Here is a 21,014-nt window from a genome sequence, read left to right as displayed (position 1 = left end):
GCTGCCGGTGCAGAAAATGAAGCCCCTCTATGCTTGACCAAAAATACAGGAAGTGACACAAGAAGCCTACCTGTGAGGTCAGAGGGCACCAGGTACTTCCTCTTGTCCAGGTCTGGCACCCTGGCTTTGGGGGCTTTCTCTACGATGACCTAAGTGGGGTAAGAAAGACAGCAGTAGTTGTCAGAATTCGTCACTAGAGGAATATGTTAGCTCGAGGACAGGCTGAATTGAGAAGTATTAATTATTGTAATAGTAACATACATCAATATCAATACAATGCTTAACGTTAGCAGTACCAATATGGTTATCACTAATGTACATTAATACAATGTTTAACAGTGTTATAAATTCTAATACAATTTCAAATTATTATAATTTTGAGAAGAATATCAAGAACAATATTGCTTAAAGCAGCAAAGGAAAATATGACAATAGCATTAATGATACTAATAAAACAATCAATTGAGTCAATAATAGCAATAAATATATCTTACCAAACTTTTTGTTGATAACAATAATAATGACTGTTTTTGTGACATACAAACTGGAACACTTAAGCTGCAGCTTCAGCAGGCAAACGTTTGGACAACACATGGCTTTCTCTTGAATTTGCGCATCATAGGAAATTGACAGGCATATTAGAATGCACACAGGAAACTTACTTTGTTGGGAGGCTGTACATTCTCTTGCAATTTTTTGAAAAGCTAAAAAACTATTTGTTTGAAAGAGATCTGATTTCAATCTTATGTATGCTCTTTAAATCTGTATTGTGTTTATGTTTGGGGAAACTCAAATGCCTTTGGATAATGGATGTGCATGCAAAAATATTTCCATGTAATGAAAGTAAATATTTAATCTTACAAAGCAAAATAATACTCGTTCTGAATTTTTACTACCATGAATACTCCCTTCAAACCTTTTTGAATACTTAACAAAATCTGAGATGTTCTAAAGGATGATGATAATGACTCTTCTCATTTACCTCGGACACTACAAACATCAATTCCTAGGATGATTTACAATCTTGCGTAAGAGAGTCCTTGTAAACGATCACCTGATTCATTTCATACAAAAGTATCAAAAAGCCTGAGTGATGCTACTGACCTGACACTAACAGGTGATAATCAGTCCCTCTTTACAGGCAGGTGAAGTGTCATTCACGCTAATACCTGGGATTCTGGTCATTTTATGTAACCAGCTTATTCTGGATCAGTGGGACTTCAGTGGGCAGGTGTGTAACTGTGCTGGCTCGCTCCCAGGTTGTTATTTGGACAGCAGGGTCAGACTGAAAACCAAAAGCAGCCCCGGCAAAAATGTCCAAACCAGCCGCACTCATTCCCCTCTTTTCATTCATGCTCATTCTCTCGCTCTCACTCTCTCTCACTCTGTTGCTATCTCTCAGTGTCTGTCACTCTCTCCTCCATTCTGGCGCTCTCTCCGTTTTGCTGTCCTTAGACGCCTGCATTGACTGCTGCCGTAAACCCTGTGGAGCTGGCAAGAATGACAACGCTGGCTGTCTTGGAGCTCCAATGGTGCTGGAAAACAGGGAAATGCCTCAGAGGATAAATGGCCAGTCCGGCCCTGCTGAAGTGCACCTCTGAGTACAACACTGACAGTCATTCATCACAGGTTGTTTTTTCTGAAAGTGGCCTCTTATCTATTTGTCTTCACTCCCCCTCTGCACCACCTTGTCCATGGCCATAGGACTCCGTTGCACTAGAATTGTGACTCCTTGCTGTGAGAGCCCTCGCCTTGAACAAAGGTTGTGTCCACACTACAGCCAGAAGAGGCATTTGAAAGGGAACCACCCCAAATTGGTTCCATGACCTTACGACAGTGGATCAACATTCCCTATTAGACCAGGACTGGTGTCTGCATGGCAGCCAGACTCCCAGAGGTGATGGGACATTACCGGAAGCCTGTGCCACTTACTGGAGAAGCTGTGTGTGCGCTAAGCACATGGACGCATGATTGCCTCCTCAGAGAAGAAAGGGGAGAACCAGGCCTGCAAGAGTGGACACTGTCCAGGAGGAGAAGCCCAGCTGTATTCCTGGTGTGTGGAACACCAGAAGAAGCAGACTTCTGGGTGGAGCATCGTCGCAACTGACCTGCGTCTGATTTGCAGTGGGATTCTTGTGGTGAACTAGGTGAAGAAGCTGTGAGCCAAGCTCAATGTGCCACCCCGGCACCTCTGCAGCCCGAAGGACAGGTGATGCTGCTGCTGCCCACGCCAGTCAGAACCGCTGTCATTGATAGTGATGCAGGATCCACCCACCAGACTGGCCTCTTACACTGAATCCTGCAGCAGCCCAAAAGAGAGGAGGAAGATTGCTGCCGCTGTCGAGCATCGCCGAAGGATACGCCAATGGTACGAGTTGCCGATGGAGTGACAGCTTAGTGAAACGTGCACCTGTCCATGACCTTGCCTCAACGCCACATGCAAGGAGGTTGATGAAGCAGAAAATGAAGGTTTTGATTTATTAACGCATAAACGTAGTGCTGAAATAATCATGTGTGACATTAACCGAATTAATAAAGATTGTACGGGGACAAAATGTGCCCTCAGAGTAGTTTGCCATCATTTATACGCGTGCTTTATATAACGTGGTGTATTAGAAATGCACTAATCCAACATAATCATAAACGTGTGCTACGATTTGCTTATTTGAAATGCCTTAGCTTAGCATTACTTTAGCGGAGGCTTTGGCCTAGTTGCCTGGTCTCACGGTTTAAACGTTCGTATTTTTCCACTGTGCTATTAAACGTGTATTTCTGCTTGAAGCTGTACTTTTCCACAGAGACTGCTCGCATGCTTATCTTAAAGTTGGTGCCAGCATGGCATATTTTCTCTTAAATTCAAGGTCGGCTTGCAGGTGCGGACAATGGAGCCTCTGAGAGTAAGCTAATCGAGAAACAATGTTGCAAATTGCGTACCCATCTCCAAGGATAATGTATGCTTAAGTAAAAGCTTGAGAACTGTCGTTTTTGATTGGTCAATTTGAAGCTAACCTATGAACCCTCCAATGGAGACCCTACTGGACTTGAACTGTTGTCTATAAAACCCAGGTGCATGAGAGGGAAGCTCTCTCTATCTTCGGACATCCCGCCATTTTGACTTCGTAGCTACTATGACCCATTTTGCTGCGACGCCATTTTGAGAGACTTTGATGCTTTCTCTAGTCGAGAGAAAGAGACTTTAATGATTCTTGCCCTAGAGACTTTAACTTTGATTTGCCCCTTTGCATGAAGTAGTAATCTTATCTTGCCGCCGTGAGGCAATTGCCCCGTTCACCCCTGCCCCTTTGTCCCGTCCCATGCTGATCGAGAAACGGTACCTGTGAGACGAAGACTTCATTGATTGCTGATTGGAATTGGTAATTATGAAAGGAAATTGCAAAATTGCATTGTGTTTCTTTTAGGTAACCAACTGCTGATTTTGATAAGGACCCTAGCTAGGAGTTTTCTAAATTGATGTTGCCAAATCGTTTTTTGCATGAAGTCCCACATGCTGATGCTAATTTGAGGTTAGATGAGGATTCCATATGTCGCACGATGCAATTGGAGATCTTGTTATGCTGACTAAATGTACGCAATTAGCCCATTACAGATTATCGTATTAGTGCTTTGCATTGCCACTATCGAATGCCTTGTGATTCAAATGCTACATAGATTACACTTGTTTCGATGATATGGACAGCTATTAATGTTCATATATGTTTATCATTTGGTGTTGAGACACATCTATATCGTGCTAGCTTTGTTAATATAGGGAAATAAATTCACTAACTTTGCAATAAACTGGTGTGGTTATTCCTGGCTGAAAGGTCAGGGTTCGCCGAAATGTATTCTGGATTAATTGTTAAGTGTTATGTTGTTCAAGGTGTTGCTTATGTTCGTTATTGATTATCGATAAGAGGTGATTGACCAATTAAGAGTACAGAGAGTCCCCACTTAGCCAAAAGATTCATCGACCTAAAGAGCGTCCGAACGCAGGTAAATTGTTACCACGTTCCGCTCTATCAGTAGATGGTAGCAGAGGACGGTTACGTCTTTTGGGACCCTGTATCAGTAGAGTACATGGTGTTGAATTAACGGTTACGCATTTTGAGGCCTCATTCGAAAAGTTGAATTAGATTTTTGGATGAAAATAATCGACAAGATGATGATGGGCTAGGTCCACCGCGACTTTCCCGGGATCTCGGAACTTGCGAATGGAGAGAAAGGAGATGTGGAAACAGCGTTGGCGGTACTAGTGATGGTATGAGTGAAGTTAGGGTTTTGCGCTTGCACAGCTTATTGCCGCAGGGTGTGTGAAAAGGTTGCGAGGATTTTCTTTTTAAGGATAGCGGAGGTGCGACTCCGAGTGTAGAAGTAGAGAGGTCGTCGAACTTCATAGAGTAACGGAGGTGCGGCTCCGAGTGTGAGAGTAGGGAAGTCGTCGAACTTCATGTGCGTCTGGCGCTTTGTGCATAAAAAGGTCCACGTGGTTGTTGTTGTTGAGGCGGGCCCTGCGAGGTCAAGAGACTCCGGAGTATGTTGATCCATGTTGTGGTCTGGGCGGTTTAGTAGGTTGATCGGGCGTGGTCAACGAGTGGGTACGTGTGTTAGGGAGTGATAGGAACTTCGACTTCGGGCTTTGACGAGATTCTAAGTGCACTAGAACAGATCATTGACAAGTTGAGAGTAGGTCTGCGGGTCAGATTTGCTTGCGAATGTGGGGATTGAGAAAGACGGAATAGCGGCCGAGGCTGGTGAAAGAGATCGAATAGTGGTCGAGGTTAGTGAAAAGTCCCTAAGGTCCTGAAGCGATTATGTTACCCTTCCTGTAGTAAACCGACAGATCTGTTTTAGTTTTTGGTAGCTCGCGATACATGCAAAAGTTGTTACGGGAGGAACTGAGTGAAGGAGGATTAGCCGCGAGGCTTTGTCAGCCGCAGTGTGTGTGAGTGTGACGTCACTAAGAGCCGCGCTGGGATAGGTTGGTTGGAAAGAAGGGTCGCGCACGGATTGGACGCAGTCCGTGGCACTCGATTGGAAGGGGAAAGGCAGGTGAAGAGTATTCCGGGAATTAAAGTCACCTATTGATTACAAATCTTGTGGAATAACAGTGATCTATTGATTATAAACTTTGTGAATTAAAAGACGAGAAAATGAAATTCCTTAAAGCATTCAGGAGTGCGATGAAGGGGGAGACTTACATTAAAGCGAGCGTAGGAGAGGAAACGCCGCCCGAGGGTACACCAGCTTACATTGTAATGGAGGAAAAAGGGGTAGCTCCGTGCCTTTGGCTAAAACAATGGCACAAGTGGACAGAGAAACATGGGAGCGTAGCATTCCCGATACATGGGACATTCAATATAAGGGTCCTAGAGAACTTGAGATTCACGATGTATGACATGAAGGTGCCTCCAAGGCCAGCACAGTTTGAGGCTCTAGCAATATGGGAACTCATGGCTAGACAGCAACAGAAAAACAAGTTTGAAACAAGGATGAGGAAGGTAGAAAAGACACTAGCGGATGCTAGGTGGGATAATGCGCAGAAGGTGTGGAGGTCAGATGTATTGCAGGGAATAAAATTGTTCCCCGCAATTACTAAAGATGAAGAGGAGACAGGTAAGAAAGCTACCTGTAAGACAGACAGGAAGTGTTCCAAGGACAGAGAGGACGAGGAAAAGTTGAGAAAAGAAGAGGAGCTAGAGGATGAGGAATTGATAATGGAGTTGCTGAACGACCGTCCACCACCTTATGCAGAGAATGGACAAGGTCCAAGTACCAGTTCTGCCCCTCCGGCATCGGTACAGAACAGGGAAATGCAGAATACAGGAGTACCATCGGGATCTAAGGATCCGAGCTTACTGCTCACCCCACAGATACCGCAGATCAGGAGAATGTATCCAGATGTGCCCGTGTTGAAACCAGCAGAACACTATCAGCCGCAGATGCCAGGGTACTACAGTAGTGATAACAATGGAGGAATGATTCTAGATCCAACCGTAAGGGGCGTACGGAATGGTTACAACCCAACAATGGCACAAGCTGAATCAACTCAGTTTATGATGCCTCAAAAGCAGATGCAGGGAGGAAATGTTCATGCTCAAATGACTGGGAGTCAGATGGGCATGCCGGCAATGATGGCCCATAATATGGGGATGAACATGCCTCAGAATATGGGAAATGGACAAAATCCAGATGCGATATCACTGCCCATTACTGTAGGTCCAGTGGTACCTTTGTATAGTCAGCCTAACTTAGGTATGAGCAGTCAGGGACAAATGCTGCAGAATGGGACAGAAAGAAGGTGCATAGAAAACACTCCAGGGATAACCCCGATAGTGGCTCAGCCAACTGGGTCTGGGTCCTTGATGGAGTTTAGTCCCGTATGCGCTCAATCAACACTGGTGAGGTCGAGCCCCCCACTGATAATACCATTAACATCGAACACTGAAAAGTTGCCACAACCATCGATGGCAGTCGATGTGAATGCTACACTGATGGGGGTAAATGCGCAACAGCTGACACAGTGGTTCAACAGTTTAAATTCCACACAAAGCTCAGACAGTGGGAAAGGAGACGATTACTTGAGCAGGATGAGGCTGAACATGGAAGCACAAGAATTGGTGGAAGGGAATATGGGTGTGAACAGGTTAGAATCCTACACGGAAGAGGAGTTGAGGTATCTATGTCCAAAGATCACGAAAGAGGTAAACAAGGTACATAAGAGTTTGCAGGAAGTAGCAGACAGGAACGGGATTGACATAGGCAAGACGAAACACTTGAGCAGGAGCTATAGGTTGGATTTTGGGACCACAGATTTTGAACACATGAGATCAGCAGGCATGAAGGCACACCTTAGAGAATTGTTGCAGAGTGCCCAAGTGTGGAGGTGCTTAGACAAGTGGGAAAGCAGATGGGTAAAGAGGAAGGATAAGAGGAGGGACAGTGTTACAGAACACAATGAGAAAAGACCACAGAGCAGCGAGACCGTAACCATGTTACCAATGAGGGAGACAGCAGGAGGAAAGTTAGTACATGTACCATGGCACAGGAGTGATATTCAGTCTTTTACGAATGATTTTCCCAAACTGAGGGAGAAGCCGATCGAATGGTATCAACAGACTGATAGGTTTGTGAAGCTTGCCAAATGTCTCTGGGAAGACCTGAACACTTTATTCGAGATTGTGGTTCCGGCAGATTTGTGGGAGGATTGCAAAAGAGCTGTAGGTTGGCCGACAAGTGAACCAGAGAGAGACAGAGAGACGGGTGCGCCATCACCTATGGTGATGTGTCTGTACTATAAGGTGATTGAACATTTGAAGACGAAGGTTGCCGCCAAAAATGTGGATTGGCAGAAAATTGATCGAACTGCCCAAGAGGCTAAAGAATCGATTCATAGTTACTATGAGAGGTTGTTGAAGGCGTTCAAGAATTACAGTGGCACAGAAGCAATCGAGGCGAAAGATATGCTTCATTTTGTGTTCAGATTTGTGGAAGGGCTGAGACCAGAGATAAGTCAGATGATAAAATCGCATTTGATCTGCTGGCAGTCGAAACCGATTGATGAAGTCTTGACTTATGCGAAATACTGTAGCGACGAAATTGAGGTGAAACAGAAAAGACTGAAAGAGAAGGTGATGATGATGCAGCTTAAGGCGGCTCAGACAGGCTTGCAAGGGTTGCCAGGGATGCAAGGGTTCCAACAGCAGGTACCGCAACAGCAGCCGCAGTTGCAGGGAGGCATGGTGTTTCAGCAACAGCAGCCGCAGTTGCAAGGAAACATGGCGTTTCAGCCACAGGGCAGAGGCAGAGGTAGAGGAGGTTTTGTGAATAATGGTCCGGATTTGAACACTGTTGTGACAGGTGTGCAGGCAATGAAGAAAGTGATGCCGTGTCACGCGTGCGGAAACGTAGGTCATTGGAAACGCGAGTGTCCGATGGTGGTGCAGGAAGGTGCAGGTGCAGGTGTAGGTGTTGGTCAGCAAAACAATGATGTCAATGCATTTCAGATAACGAGAGGACCGAAAATGAGGGGTCCAAACCCAAATTTTCAGACCATGAATCAATTGCAGGGATTACAACCTATGCAGCCGCAGCAGATGCAGATGCCCCGTGTGCAGATGACGCAAATGCAGCCGATGCAACAGCAGTTACCTTTGGTACCTAATCAGCAAATGCAAATACCTTTGGCACCAATGAGTCAGCAGCAAATGATGGTTCCTCCACAGGTAACGGGTCAGGTAATGAGCACAAACGGCACAGTACAACAGTTCCCATTACACAGTGAGAGTGGAATAAACAATGTATGGGAGAGTGAAAGCTCAGAAGAGGAAGGAGATTGTGTGCTTGCGGCATCCCTAGAAGTTGATCAAAAGGGTCCGTACGTAGAGGGAAGAGTAATGGGTCATCGCGTCTCATTCCTGGTTGACACGGGAGCCACACGTTCAACAGTTAAGAGCAGTGAAGTACCAAATTTGCCACTCTCGGGGAGGACAGTTCAAGTGGTGGGAGTAGCAAACAGGCATCTGACGAACCCAATAACAGATCCGATACCAGTCAACATTGGTAACTATCAAGGGGTACATCAGTTTGTGGTGTGTGACTCAAGCCCGATAGCACTGTTAGGAAGAGACCTATTGTGTAAATTGGGTTGCTCGATCATGTGTTCAAACGAAGGAATAACAATAGAGACGAGCAATGATGGGGAAGACGAGGACAGTGTAGAGGGGGATGAGATAGAAACAGTTGACGAAGAGTATCCTCTGATTTGTCTTTTACCAATGATAACTGAAGAAGATATCCCAGCAGAACTACGGGAAACAGTCGGAGAGAAAGTGTGGGACATGACAGGGAAAGAGGTGGGATTGATGAAAGGAGTAGAACCAGTAAAAGTGATGGTAAAGCCCAATGCGATCTTTCCCCAGACCCCACAATACCACATGCCACAAGATACCCTCATGAAAGTTGCCCAACTTATTGACGAATTCGTGAAGCAGGGAGTACTGAAAGAAGTATTAAGCAGCCCATGTAATTCACCGATAATGGGACTAATAAAGCCAAGTGGGAAAGTCCGACTTGTACAGGATTTGAGGAAAATAAATGACATCATAATAAAGTGCTGCCCTGTCGTACCGAATCCAGCTGTGATAATGTTTCAGATCCCTTGCGAAGCTGAGTGGTTCTCAGTCATCGATTTGTCACAAGCATTCTTTTCTGTGCCTCTTCATGAGGACAGCCAATTCCTCTTTTGTTTCAAATTCCTAGACAGAGTGTACAGTTGGTGCCGAATTCCTCAGGGGTTTTCTGAGTCACAGTCCATATTCAATCAGGTTCTAAAGAAAGACTTGGAAGAGTTAGAGTTGCCATTCGAGTCAACCCTAGTACAGTACATTGATGACTTACTGGTTGCATCAAAGACAGAAAGTGGCTGCACAGCCGATACCATTGCTCTGTTGAACCATTTGGGAGGGAATGGACACAAGGTGTCTCCTTCCAAACTGCAGTTCTGTCAGAAGAAAGTGAAATACTTGGGTCACCAGATAGAGAAAGGGTCACGGAAAATAATGAAGGAAAGAATTACAAGTGTACTTCAAATGAATCCACCAAAGACAAGGAAGGAGGTGAGGAAGTTTTTGGGAATGGTGGGATACTGTCGCCAGTGGATTCCCAACTTCTCGTCTCTAGCAAAGCCTTTACTGAAATTGACCCAGAAGGATGCCTTGGAACAGATTGAACTGAAAGGGGATGAGATGGATGCTTTTGTTGAATTAAAGGAATGCATGTGCAGGGCTCCAGCTTTAGGTATGCCTGATTACACAAAGCCTTTCACATTGTTTTGCCATGAACGTGATGCATGTTCTTTGTCTGTCTTGACACAAGCCCATGGTGGCGTAAACAGACCAGTAGCGTATTTTTCAGCTACTCTGGATCCGGTTGCAGCAGCACTCCCAGGGTGTTTGCGCGCCGTAGCAGCAGTTGGTATCAGCCTCACTCAGAGTGAAGGAATAGTGATGGGACACCCAGTAACAGTCATGGTCCCTCACTCAGTTGAGATACTTTTGACCCGCTCCCGAACACAGCACATGACTGGAGCAAGACTCACAAGGTATGAAACGACTATTCTGGGCTCACTGAATGTGCAGCTGAAAAGGTGCACTACGTTGAATCCAGCTACCTTGCTTCCTGGAGAACATGCTGAAATTGAGAACGCTGAAGACGTCGAGCATGACTGCCTTCAGGTGACTGAATTTTGCACAAAACCCCGACCGGACATCAAGGATACAAAACTTGATGAAAATGACCAAATTCTTTTTGTTGATGGTTCATGTCTAAGAGATGGGGTGGGAATTTTGAAAGCAGGATATGCTGTATGTACTGTAACAGGGGTCTTGGAAGCGGGATGGCTCCAAGGAGTCTATTCTGCACAAGTAGCAGAACTTGTAGCCCTTACTAGAGCATGTCAATTGTCTGCATTGATGAAAGTCACCATTTACACTGATAGCCAATACGGGTTTGGGATTGTGCATGACTTTGGACAACTGTGGTCACAGAGAGGTTTCCTGACTTCTTCAGGATCCCCAGTGAAAAATGGGGAGAGAATAAGGGAGTTGTTACATGCCATTCAAGTACCAGCTGAAGTTGCAGTGGTAAAGTGCAGTGCTCACACGAAAGGACAGGACTATGTGTCTCTGGGAAACGCCTATGCAGATCAAGTCGCAAGATTTTGTGCCTTGAACTGTATATTGTTAAGGGATGATTGGAATACAATAAGTGAACCAGAACTCGAACCAGCTGAAGCATTTGCCTTGAAGGTCGTAGATACAATAGAAGAACTAAAAGCACTACAAAGTAATGTCAGGGAGGATGAAAGAGATTCCTGGATTAAATCACAATGCATAAAAAGACAAGACGAGCTATGGGTTTCACATGAGGGAAAATTTGTTTTGCCAAATAGTCTCTTATCACAGCTTGCGCGGTTCTATCATGGGCAAGCTCACCTAGGGAGAGATGCCATGATAAGATTGTTCAAAACTGATTGGTTTAACCCCAGATTTCGCCAAGCTGCGGAAGCAGTTTGCCATCGATGTGTCACTTGCCAACAGATGAACCCAGGAAAGGGAACAGTTGTGAACGCGAGCCACATTGGTAGGGCAAGCGGTCCTTTTAGCCGAATGCAGATGGACTTCATTGAGATGCCTGTGCATGGAGGTTTAAGATATGTGTTGGTGATTGTGTGCATTTTTAGTCATTGGATTGAGGCATACCCCACACGTAGAAATGACAGTCTTACAGTTGCCAAGCTATTATTGAGGGAGTTAATACCACGTTTCGGATTCCCGATCTCTTTAGAATCAGATAGGGGAAGTCACTTCAATAACGAGGTGATGAAGTTACTTTGCGAAGCACTGAACATTGAGCAAAAGCTGCACTGTAGCTATCGTCCTGAGGCATCAGGACTGGTGGAGCAGATGAATGGTACGCTGAAATCGAGAATGGCAAAAATATGTGCATCAACAAATTTGAAATGGCCTGACGCATTGCCCTTAGTGCTAATGTCAATGAGAAACACTCCGGATAGAAAAACTGGATTGACTCCGCACGAAATTCTCATGGGCAGGGCTATGAGACTTCCTGCAGTTCCCGCAAATATGCTTTTGAATATTACAGATGATATGGTGTTAGACTACTGCAAAGGTCTGGCTGACGTGGTTCGCTCTTTCTCTCACCAGGTGGAGGCGACCACCTTGCCACCGATCCAAGGTCTAGGACACGCCCTGAAAGCAGGTGACTGGGTCGTGATAAAGAAGCACGTGAGGAAGTCGTGTCTGGAACCCCGTTGGAAAGGCCCTTTCCAAGTGATCCTGACAACAACTACCGCTGTGAAGTGCGCGGGGTTCCCAACTGGATTCACGCCAGTCATACAAAGAAGGTGCTGTGTCCCACAGATGAGGAAGTTGAAGCGCTGAAACTACCAGTGCCTGATAAAACGGTGCCGAGTGCTGAGACAGAACAAAAGCGAACTGAAAGCGAACAAGCAACAGCAGGAGAAAAAGAGATATTATTGGAGAACGAAGAGTCCGACTCACTTGGGGAAGACCAAGGAGAAAGTTCAGACAGCGACGACGAAGCTGCAGGTGACAAAGAACCTGAGGCAGCTGAGGGTAGCAAAAAGCCTGAAGCAGCTGAAGGTGACAAGGAACCTGAAGCAGCTGAAAGTGATACAGAGCCTGAAGAAAGTAACGGTGACGAAGGGCTCGAGGAGAGTGAGAAGGCAGGAGAGCCTGAGCAGAAGGGGGCTTTCCCAGAAACAGACGATACAGAAAAAGAAAAGGAAAACGTGACTGATTCCCCTGAAGGTGGGGACAAAGAAGAGCAGAACGAAAGAGTTCAAACCTCTACAGAAAAGATCGCAGGTCCATCAAATGGACACGGTGCAAAAAGAAGATTAAGTATCTCACCGATAAAAGAAAAGGGTAAAGAAGGTTTGAACGAAGGAGGAAGGCCGAAAGTGAAAGAGAAAAGAAAGGAAGTGACTGTCGTGGAACAATCGTCAAGTGAGGAAAAAGACTTGGCGAAGGAGGAAAGTACCAGCGAAGCAGAATTGAAGAGAGAAGCAAAATTGAAAAGGAAAAGGATACCAAACAAGAGGTATTCCGGTCCTGAATGGGCATATGCAGTAAACGATGATTGGACTGATGAGTTTGTATCTCTAAGCATCGAGAACGAAGAAGAAGAAGAGATACCAATAGAAAAGAAAAGTTTCATAGACTCTGTTGATTGAAACGGTAGTAAATGGCATTGCTTGCTGCAATCTAACGTGAGACAAACAACCAGCTGAGACATTGCTAAACCGAATTGAGACAAATGCTGCTAACCGATAAGTGACAGGCCTTTTGAAGAAGACGGTGTGAACATTGTGCTCGTTCAAGCTTTGTAACTGAATTGCTAAGTAGTTTCATTTATAAGTGCTTCTAGCTCTCTGATTCTATACAGATCATGCCTGGGTACGCTATGCAGAATAATAGAAAGAAATATTGTAAATACGTGTGTATAGGCTTGGTACTAACATGTGTACTAATAATAATGGCAATTGTGTTTGGAATGCATGGAAAGGGTGAGAAGGAGACTATTGCTGCTTCTACTATTGTTCCTGTTACTGTCACTGAACTAACACCATTGAAAAGGCTAGCAATGGATGAGAGGCTCTTGCACGATAAGAAAGAGCTTTCGTATAACGTTTTCTATCGCTTACTAACAGAGTATGTTGAGACTATGGATGCGAAAGATTGTTATGTGTGTACCCAGATACCGACATCAGTAAAGGAAGGGGTGACTTATCACCACATGCCTCTTACATACGGGATTACATGTAGTATAGTAATGTCTAGGTTTTATGGTCAATCTAATATACAGTATTTTTTCTCAAATTATGATGTTACCTTTGCTTATGTTCCTATAATAGCGCAGCTAAGCGAGACTGCAAAATATTGGGATTACAAAATTATGAGGGACTTTTTCGAGCCAATGCAACCTTTTGAAACGGCTCACGCTCATAGGGAAAATCTTACCTGCTCACTCTCTGCTGTAGAAATAAGCTTTTTAGATCGCACAGATGATAGAAGGGCTCAAATGAAGGCGAAGTTAGAAAAAGAACTGCATAAGAGGACTTCAGTAGATAATTATGATTTTGCTGCTATAAAGACACAAGGGAAAATAGCTTTAGATGTATGGCATGTAGGGAAGTTTTGTATATATCGAGGTGAATCTTACTATGACAATATTTTTGTAGGAGCGAGTGAATGCAAACATACGTTTATTTTTAAGGCCAAATGGACATTCATGATGGACGGACTTGACCCTGTCATTCCAGGGGTGTATTACATTTGTGGGCATAATGCCTATTATCGTCTTCCAAAGGGATGGTGGGGAAGATGTTATTTGGGTATAGTGTTTCCGAAGGTTTATCAACTGGATGACATATCGATGATTAAAAAGACACCTGGATCCCACCGTATCCAGAAAAGAGAGACCGCAGCTGCTGTGGTAGGTGATATATTTGGAGCCATGATTCCTTCATTAGGAGTTGTGCTGAATTCCATCAAAATAAGAAAGTTGTCTACTATAGTGGATAACATGCTGACAAAGTTTTCAGGTGCTATAATCCTGATGGATGCTGAACTTGCAGCGGAAAGAGCTATGACTCTTCAAAATAGGCTTGCTTTAGACATTCTTTTAGCAAAGGATGGAGGCGTTTGCAAAATGATTGGTGCACGTCACTGCTGCACCTATATACCTGATAATAGTGTGAAAATTAAAACTATGCTTGCTAATCTAACAAAAGAAAGTGCAGATTTGAAGGAACTGAAAGAACCAGGAGTGTGGGAGAAGGTTGGAAAGGGACTTGCTTCAGTGGGACATTGGATTGGGGGAATTTGGAATGGAATATTATTGAAAATAATAGAAGGAATATTAATAATAATAATTTGTGTATTTGGAATTTGGGGAATAAAAAGGGGAATAATAATGATTATGGAAAGAATTAAAAGGAGAAAGGAGGAGAAAATTATGAAAAGAATGGCAGAAGAATACAAAGCGCAAACTAGGGGGACTAAAAGGAAAAGGGAGCTGACAGAATTTTAATGGGATAAAATTTGTGGGCTAAATTTGTGTGATGACAAGTAGTCATCAGAGGAGGGATTGATGAAGCAGAAAATGAAGGTTTTGATTTATTAACGCATAAACGTAGTGCTGAAATAATCATGTGTGACATTAACCGAATTAATAAAGATTGTACGGGGACAAAATGTGCCCTCAGAGTAGTTTGCCATCATTTATACGCGTGCTTTATATAACGTGGTGTATTAGAAATGCACTAATCCGACATAATCATAAACGTGTGCTACGATTTGCTTATTTGAAATGCCTTAGCTTAGCATTACTTTAGCGGAGGCTTTGGCCTAGTTGCCTGGTCTCACGGTTTAAGCGTTCGTATTTTTCCACTGTGCTATTAAACGTGTATTTCTGCTTGAAGCTGTACTTTTCCACAGAGACTGCTCGCATGCTTATCTTAAAGTTGGTGCCAGCATGGCATATTTTCTCTTAAATTCAAGGTCGGCTTGCAGGTGCGGACAATGGAGCCTCTGAGAGTAAGCTAATCGAGAAACAATGTTGCAAATTGCGTACCCATCTCCAAGGATAATGTATGCTTAAGTAAAAGCTTGAGAACTGTCGTTTTTGATTGGTCAATTTGAAGCTAACCTATGAACCCTCCAATGGAGACCCTACTGGACTTGAACTGTTGTCTATAAAACCCAGGTGCATGAGAGGGAAGCTCTCTCTATCTTCGGACATCCCGCCATTTTGACTTCGTAGCTACTATGACCCATTTTGCTGCGACGCCATTTTGAGAGACTTTGATGCTTTCTCTAGTCGAGAGAAAGAGACTTTAATGATTCTTGCCCTTGAGACTTTAACTTTGATTTGCCCCTTTGCATGAAGTAGTAATCTTACTTTGCCGCCGTGAGGCAATTGCCCCGTTCACCCCTGCCCCTTTGTTCCGTCCCATGCTGATCGAGAAACGGTACCTGTGAGACGAAGACTTCATTGATTGCTGATTGGAATTGGTAATTATGAAAGGAAATTGTAAAATTGCATTGTGTTTCTTTTAGGTAACCAACTGCTGATTTTGATAAGGACCCTAGCTAGGAGTTTTCTAAATTGATGTTGCCAAATCGTTTTTTGCATGAAGTCCCACATGCTGATGCTAATTTGAGGTTAGATGAGGATTCCATATGTCGCACGATGCAATTGGAGATCTTGTTATGCTGACTAAATGTACGCAATTAGCCCATTACAGATTATCGTATTAGTGCTTTGCATTGCCACTATCGAATGCCTCGTGATTCAAATGCTTCATAGATTACACTTGTTTCGACGATATGGACAGCTATTAATGTTCATTTATGTTTATCATTTGGTGTTGAGACACATCTATATCGTGCTAGCTTTGTTAATATAGGGAAATAAATTCACTAACTTTGCAATAAACTGGTGTGGTTATTCCTGGCTGAAAGGTCAGGGTTCGCCGAAATGTATTCTGGATTAATTGTTAAGTGTTATGTTGTTTAAGGTGTTGCTTATGTTCGTTATTGATTATCGATAAGAAGTGATTGACCAATTAAGAGTACAGAGAGTCCCCACTTAGCCAAAAGATTCATCGACCTAAAGAGCGTCCGAACGCAGGTAAATTGTTACCACGTTCCGCTCTATCAAGGTCACCACAGGCCTGGGGGACACTGTGGACGGGAGAAGAGGACATTATAGTCCATGGGTGATATCTTCTTATCCTTGTGTTTGTACCCCTGCATTACTGGATGATATTCTATACTGCTGTGGCATTAAGAGTACTTTCTGTTACTCAAAAGACAAGCGGTGGGGTTGACGGTGATGTATTATATGTGTGGTTTGACTACTGAGGTCAGAGTTTCTGCCTCCCCACACTACCACCCTGAGAAGCCTTTGACTGCTCGCCCGCACTACCCAGAAGTGAAAATCAGAGAGGGGGCACTTGGCATAGTTTGCAGAGCCATAGTAAGATGGGCCCCAAGACACCAGAGGCAAATGTCCCCAACCACCATGATCCATTTACCCTTGTCTGCCAAGTGGCCCGTAAACAGGCACCGACAGTAAGACAATGGAGACTCAACCCACTGAAAGAGATCTGCACCATTTCAGAGACTGTGGAGCGAATTGCAGGACTCTCAGAGAGACTTTGCTCCTATGCATGAGACTCACGCTCAGCGAATAAAACTACAGCGCCAAAGAGGAGGAACCACACCTGCCCCTCGGGTCTGTCAGTGAACATGAAGGGCCTGTCCCTCCTTGTCTCCTGGAGTCTATCACTAGAGGTCAAGGCCTGTCCCTCCTCATCTCCTGGAGTCTGTCACCAGAGGTGAAACCCTGTCCCTCCTTCTCTCCTGGAGTCTGTCACTAGAGATAAAGCCCTGTCCCTCCTCGACTCCCAGAGTCTGTCACTGCAGGTGAAGCCCTGTCCCTCCTCGTCTCCTGGAGTCTGTCACTAGAGGTGGAACCCTGTCCCTCCTCGTCTCCCAGAGTCTGTCACTAGAGGTGAAGCCCTGTACCTCCTCGTCTCTCAGTCTGTCACTACAGGTGAAGCCCTGTCCCTCCTCGTCTCCCAGAGTCTGTCACTAGAGGTGAAGCCCTGTCCCTCCTCGTCTCTCAGTCTGTCACTACAGGTGAAGCCCTGTCCCTCTTCGTCTCTCAGTCTGTCACTAGAGGTGAAGCCCTGTCCCTCCTCGTCTCGCAGAGTCTATCACTAGAGGTGAAGCCCTGTCCCTCTTCGTCTCTCAGTCTGTCACTAGAGGTGAAGCCCTGTCCCTCCTCGTCTCCCCGTCTGTCACTAGAGGTGAAGCTCTGTCCCTCCTCGTCTCCCAGAGTCTGTCACTAGAGGTGAAGCCCTGTCCCTCCTCGTCTCCCTGTCTGTCACTAGAGGTGAAGCTCTGTCTCTACTCGTCTCCCAGAGTCTGTCACTAGAGGTGAAGCCCTGTCCCTCCTCGTCTCCTGGAGACTGTCACTAGAGGTGAAGCCCTGTCCCTCCTCGTCTCCCCGTCTGTCACTAGAGGTGAAGCCCTGACCCTCCTTGTCTCCCTGTCTGTCACTAGAGTTGAAGCTCTATCTCTACTCGTCTCCCAGAGTCTGTCACTAGAGGTGAAGCCCTGTCCCTCCTCGTCTCCCAGTCTGCCACTAGAAGTGGAGTCCTGTTCCTCCTCGTCTCCAGGAGTCTGTCCCTCGAGGTGAAGCCCCGTCCCTCCTCGTCTCCTGGAGTCTGTCACTAGAGGTGAAGCACTGTCCCTCCTCGCCTCCCAGTCTGTCACTAGAGGTGAAACTCTGTCCCTCCTCGTCTCCCAGAGTCTGTCACTAGAGGTGTAGCACTGTCCCTCCTCGTCTCCCAGTCTGTCACTAGAGGTGAAGCTCTGTCCCTCCTCGTCTCCCAGTCTGTCACTAGAGGTGAAGCTCTGTCCCTCCTTGTCTCCTGGAGTCTGTCCCTCGAGGTGAAGCACTGTCCCTCCTTGTCTCCTGGAGTCTGTCCCTCGAGGTGAAGCCCTGTCCCTCCTTGTCTCCCGGAGTCTGTCACTGAGGTGAAGTGCTCTCCCTCACCGTGACCCTCGTACATTCACAACAGTTCCTGAATTAAACCGAATCGGACAGATGAAGACGGAAGACGTTAGCGGTGAGTGGGCCACTGAAAGCTCGAGCCGGGCTCGACCATAAAGCCTGAATCTGGCTCAGCTCGAGGTCCTGTTGGATTTTCCAGCCCATAACGAGACGAGCTTTAATGCGGCTTCTGTCGGCCTTTCTCCCGCTACCCAGGATTAGGCATTGCGGCCACTGTGGACAACTTTAGAACGGGGGAACCGTTCTTGACTCTTAATGCTGGCTTGATTCTGGGCACATGGCTCAATTTCTCAGTGCCTATCAGCAGTGAATGTGACCTTATGTACTGTAGCTGGTGGTCATCTAAAGTGTTTCCAATCTGCTCTTAGCTCGAGTTCACGCTACATAAAAAATGCAAAAGAAGAACAAAGAGGTAAGAACAAAGCCTGAACACACAGAAAGACGAAAAGATACCCCTTTCCAGGCTGATTTGTACAAAGTGAAACCAGAAAATATGAAAAAATCGCAGCTTTGCCGCTTCAATTGTGTGATCTGAGGCAACTATTTTATTTCGCGAAAACTCTTTATATTACAATGTGAAAGATTCCCATGTTAAAGAAATACACTTTTTTTTAAATACTTAAGCGATTTATCATATTTTAAGTGATGCTTGTTGTGTGATTTACACGGTAAACATTTTCAGGGCTCGGCTCATGAAGAGGCGCTGAGATCCCAGCCAGACCCCTGGGCCGGCTCCCCCTGTAGATGGATTGCCTCACACACCGCTAGAAGACATTAGCGGTCAGTCTTGCTGACCGTCACTCTTGTGGGACCAGAATATAGATTTCTTTCCCCGGTAGCAGATGAGACCGTGGGGCGCGGGGGCAGGGCCGGGGCAGAGCCCGCGGGCTCAGCTGCAGCTCAGCCGTGTCCCATAGGGGCCCGGTGCGAGGCACAACAAATGCAATATATGCCGAGTGGGCGAACCTTTAAGGCCTACAAGTGGCCGGTATCTCTAGTAGAGAGCGGCCTCCAAAGGCCAGGAAGGCTGAGGAAACCTATCTAACTGACTCAGCTCCCACCCTCCTGGCTTTCGCGATACAAGAAGGGTAACATGACCTCTACAGGCCACTCGAGGGCTCACCCATTGCTCAGTGTTAGAGCAAATTATGAGGGAGGGTCGAGGACATTGTTAGAAACAATGGAGAAGTTGAGGAGGGGGTTGGGGTAATTGTGTGAAATAATCTCCCCGAAGCACTGGCTCCTTCACTGCAACAACACAGCTGTCAGGATCACGTGATGAGATGGGGGCAGGGTACCGAGGCAGCTGTTCATGTAAACAATGCGGTAATAATCATGCAGGCGCTGTGCACGTGCAGCGCACACACCGCACCCGCACAGAGGCGCTAGGTCCCACACTGCCACCGTCCCGACCCTTTCCAGGGTTATTTATTTATACGGATGGCGATCAAACAGGCAGAGTTTCTGTTGTTTATCCGGCGGCGGCTTAGAAAGTGAGGGAGCCCAGTCCAACGACAGCCAAGAGGATGCCTTCTCTCCTCAGTATCCTTCTGCCCTCCCAGCTTTCACCCCTCTTCAGAACATCTCCGCACTCCCTCCGGCTCCCTCCCTCCTCAGGACCACCTCTCCCGATGTCCGGCTGATCTCGGGGTCTCATTGCTCGGTCCCATTTCTCTCCTCACTCTAACTTCTCTGTACACACTTCTCCGCTCTCTATTCCCTTCCTCCAGATCGCTCTTCGTCTTTTAGCAACCCCCCCAAGGCTCCCCCCCCCCCCCGGCCCTCCGTGGTTCTGCAGCAATAACTCTACCCAGAATGTGGTCGCTTTCGTTTAAGACACACCAACGTCCTCTGTCGCATAAGGGCGATGAATTTATTTTTCCAAGGCAGAACCTACGAGCCCACTGGCTTCTCTCCCCCGCCCACAGCAGAGCGCCCTCCGATGCACCTACAGCCAAGACCACCCTGTCCATCTATTACCCCAGTGCGCAGTCGGCATTCCTGCCCCGATCCCCCCGTCCTCACCTGATGTTGTGTATTTAACTGCCCCCAAAATACACCTACGCCATAATGGCGAGCGTGACCGCCGGCCCCAAAGACAAAGACTGATCTTTTATCTTTGAAGCCAATATCAGAATGCAGCATACAACATTTTTTTTTTATATAACTAACAGATAATAAAAACATTTAGTTGCCACTCACAGGGACCCTGTCCGGGTATTTCTTCCTGATTTTCTCTCCCTCTTTCTTCCTGTACTCGAAGGGGTGGTCTTCCTTGTACTGGAACTTCATGGCGGCTGTCGTGCCCCAGTAGCTCCTCCTGTGCACGCAGGGGATGCTGCCCTTTGTGTGCTAGAGACAAGGTGAGCTGCCCGCGCCTGGCCCTTTAAGCATCCGCAGCGTCTGTCAGGCTCAGCTGATCCTCAGCCTCGGAGAGCAGGAACCAGCCTCTGTGACGTCACAGGAAGACACGCCCCCTGGTCCAGAAAGGGAAAGCCTTTATGACGTCACAAAAAGAGCATCTCTCTCTCTCTCCTGCTTGGACTTTAGCGACCCTTTGTGACGAAACAAACAGTGTGTTCCCCGCTTCCTGATAGGTTGCCAAATACGTCACCGTTAAGCCATCAATTTCGTACAACACCCCGCCCTGTGGGATGGGAATAACATCATGGCTGTTATACAAAGAACTAGAATGGTAACGCTGAACATGTATGTTTGAGAACATGAAAGAAATCCATGTACGCCATGGACAGAAGCCTTTAAATTCACATTATCTGGTAACGCACAGAATGCGGAACGTGATCATGGCATTCACAGCTACGCAG

General features: G+C 46.0%; 1 protein-coding gene across 1 annotated transcript in view; it reads right to left on the bottom strand.

The window, feature by feature from the left end:
- The window catches only part of GABARAPL1 (GABA type A receptor associated protein like 1), a 29,137-nt gene extending 8,377 nt beyond the window's left edge, over window positions 1–20,760 (bottom strand). Inside the window, exons 1-2 of the mRNA XM_069242937.1 lie at window positions 20,392–20,760; window positions 71–149 (exon numbers count right to left, since the gene is read on the bottom strand). Of these exons, the coding sequence (XP_069099038.1) occupies window positions 71–149; window positions 20,392–20,481 (169 nt within the window). The 5' untranslated portion in view covers window positions 20,482–20,760. The remainder of the gene's footprint in view (window positions 1–70; window positions 150–20,391) is intronic.
- Window positions 20,761–21,014: the final 254 nt, after the last annotated feature.

The sequence above is a fragment of the Pleurodeles waltl genome, chromosome 7, assembly GCF_031143425.1.
Source record: "Pleurodeles waltl isolate 20211129_DDA chromosome 7, aPleWal1.hap1.20221129, whole genome shotgun sequence".
Lineage (NCBI taxonomy): Eukaryota > Metazoa > Chordata > Amphibia > Caudata > Salamandridae > Pleurodeles > Pleurodeles waltl.
This window is presented reverse-complemented; position numbering and strand designations above follow the sequence as displayed.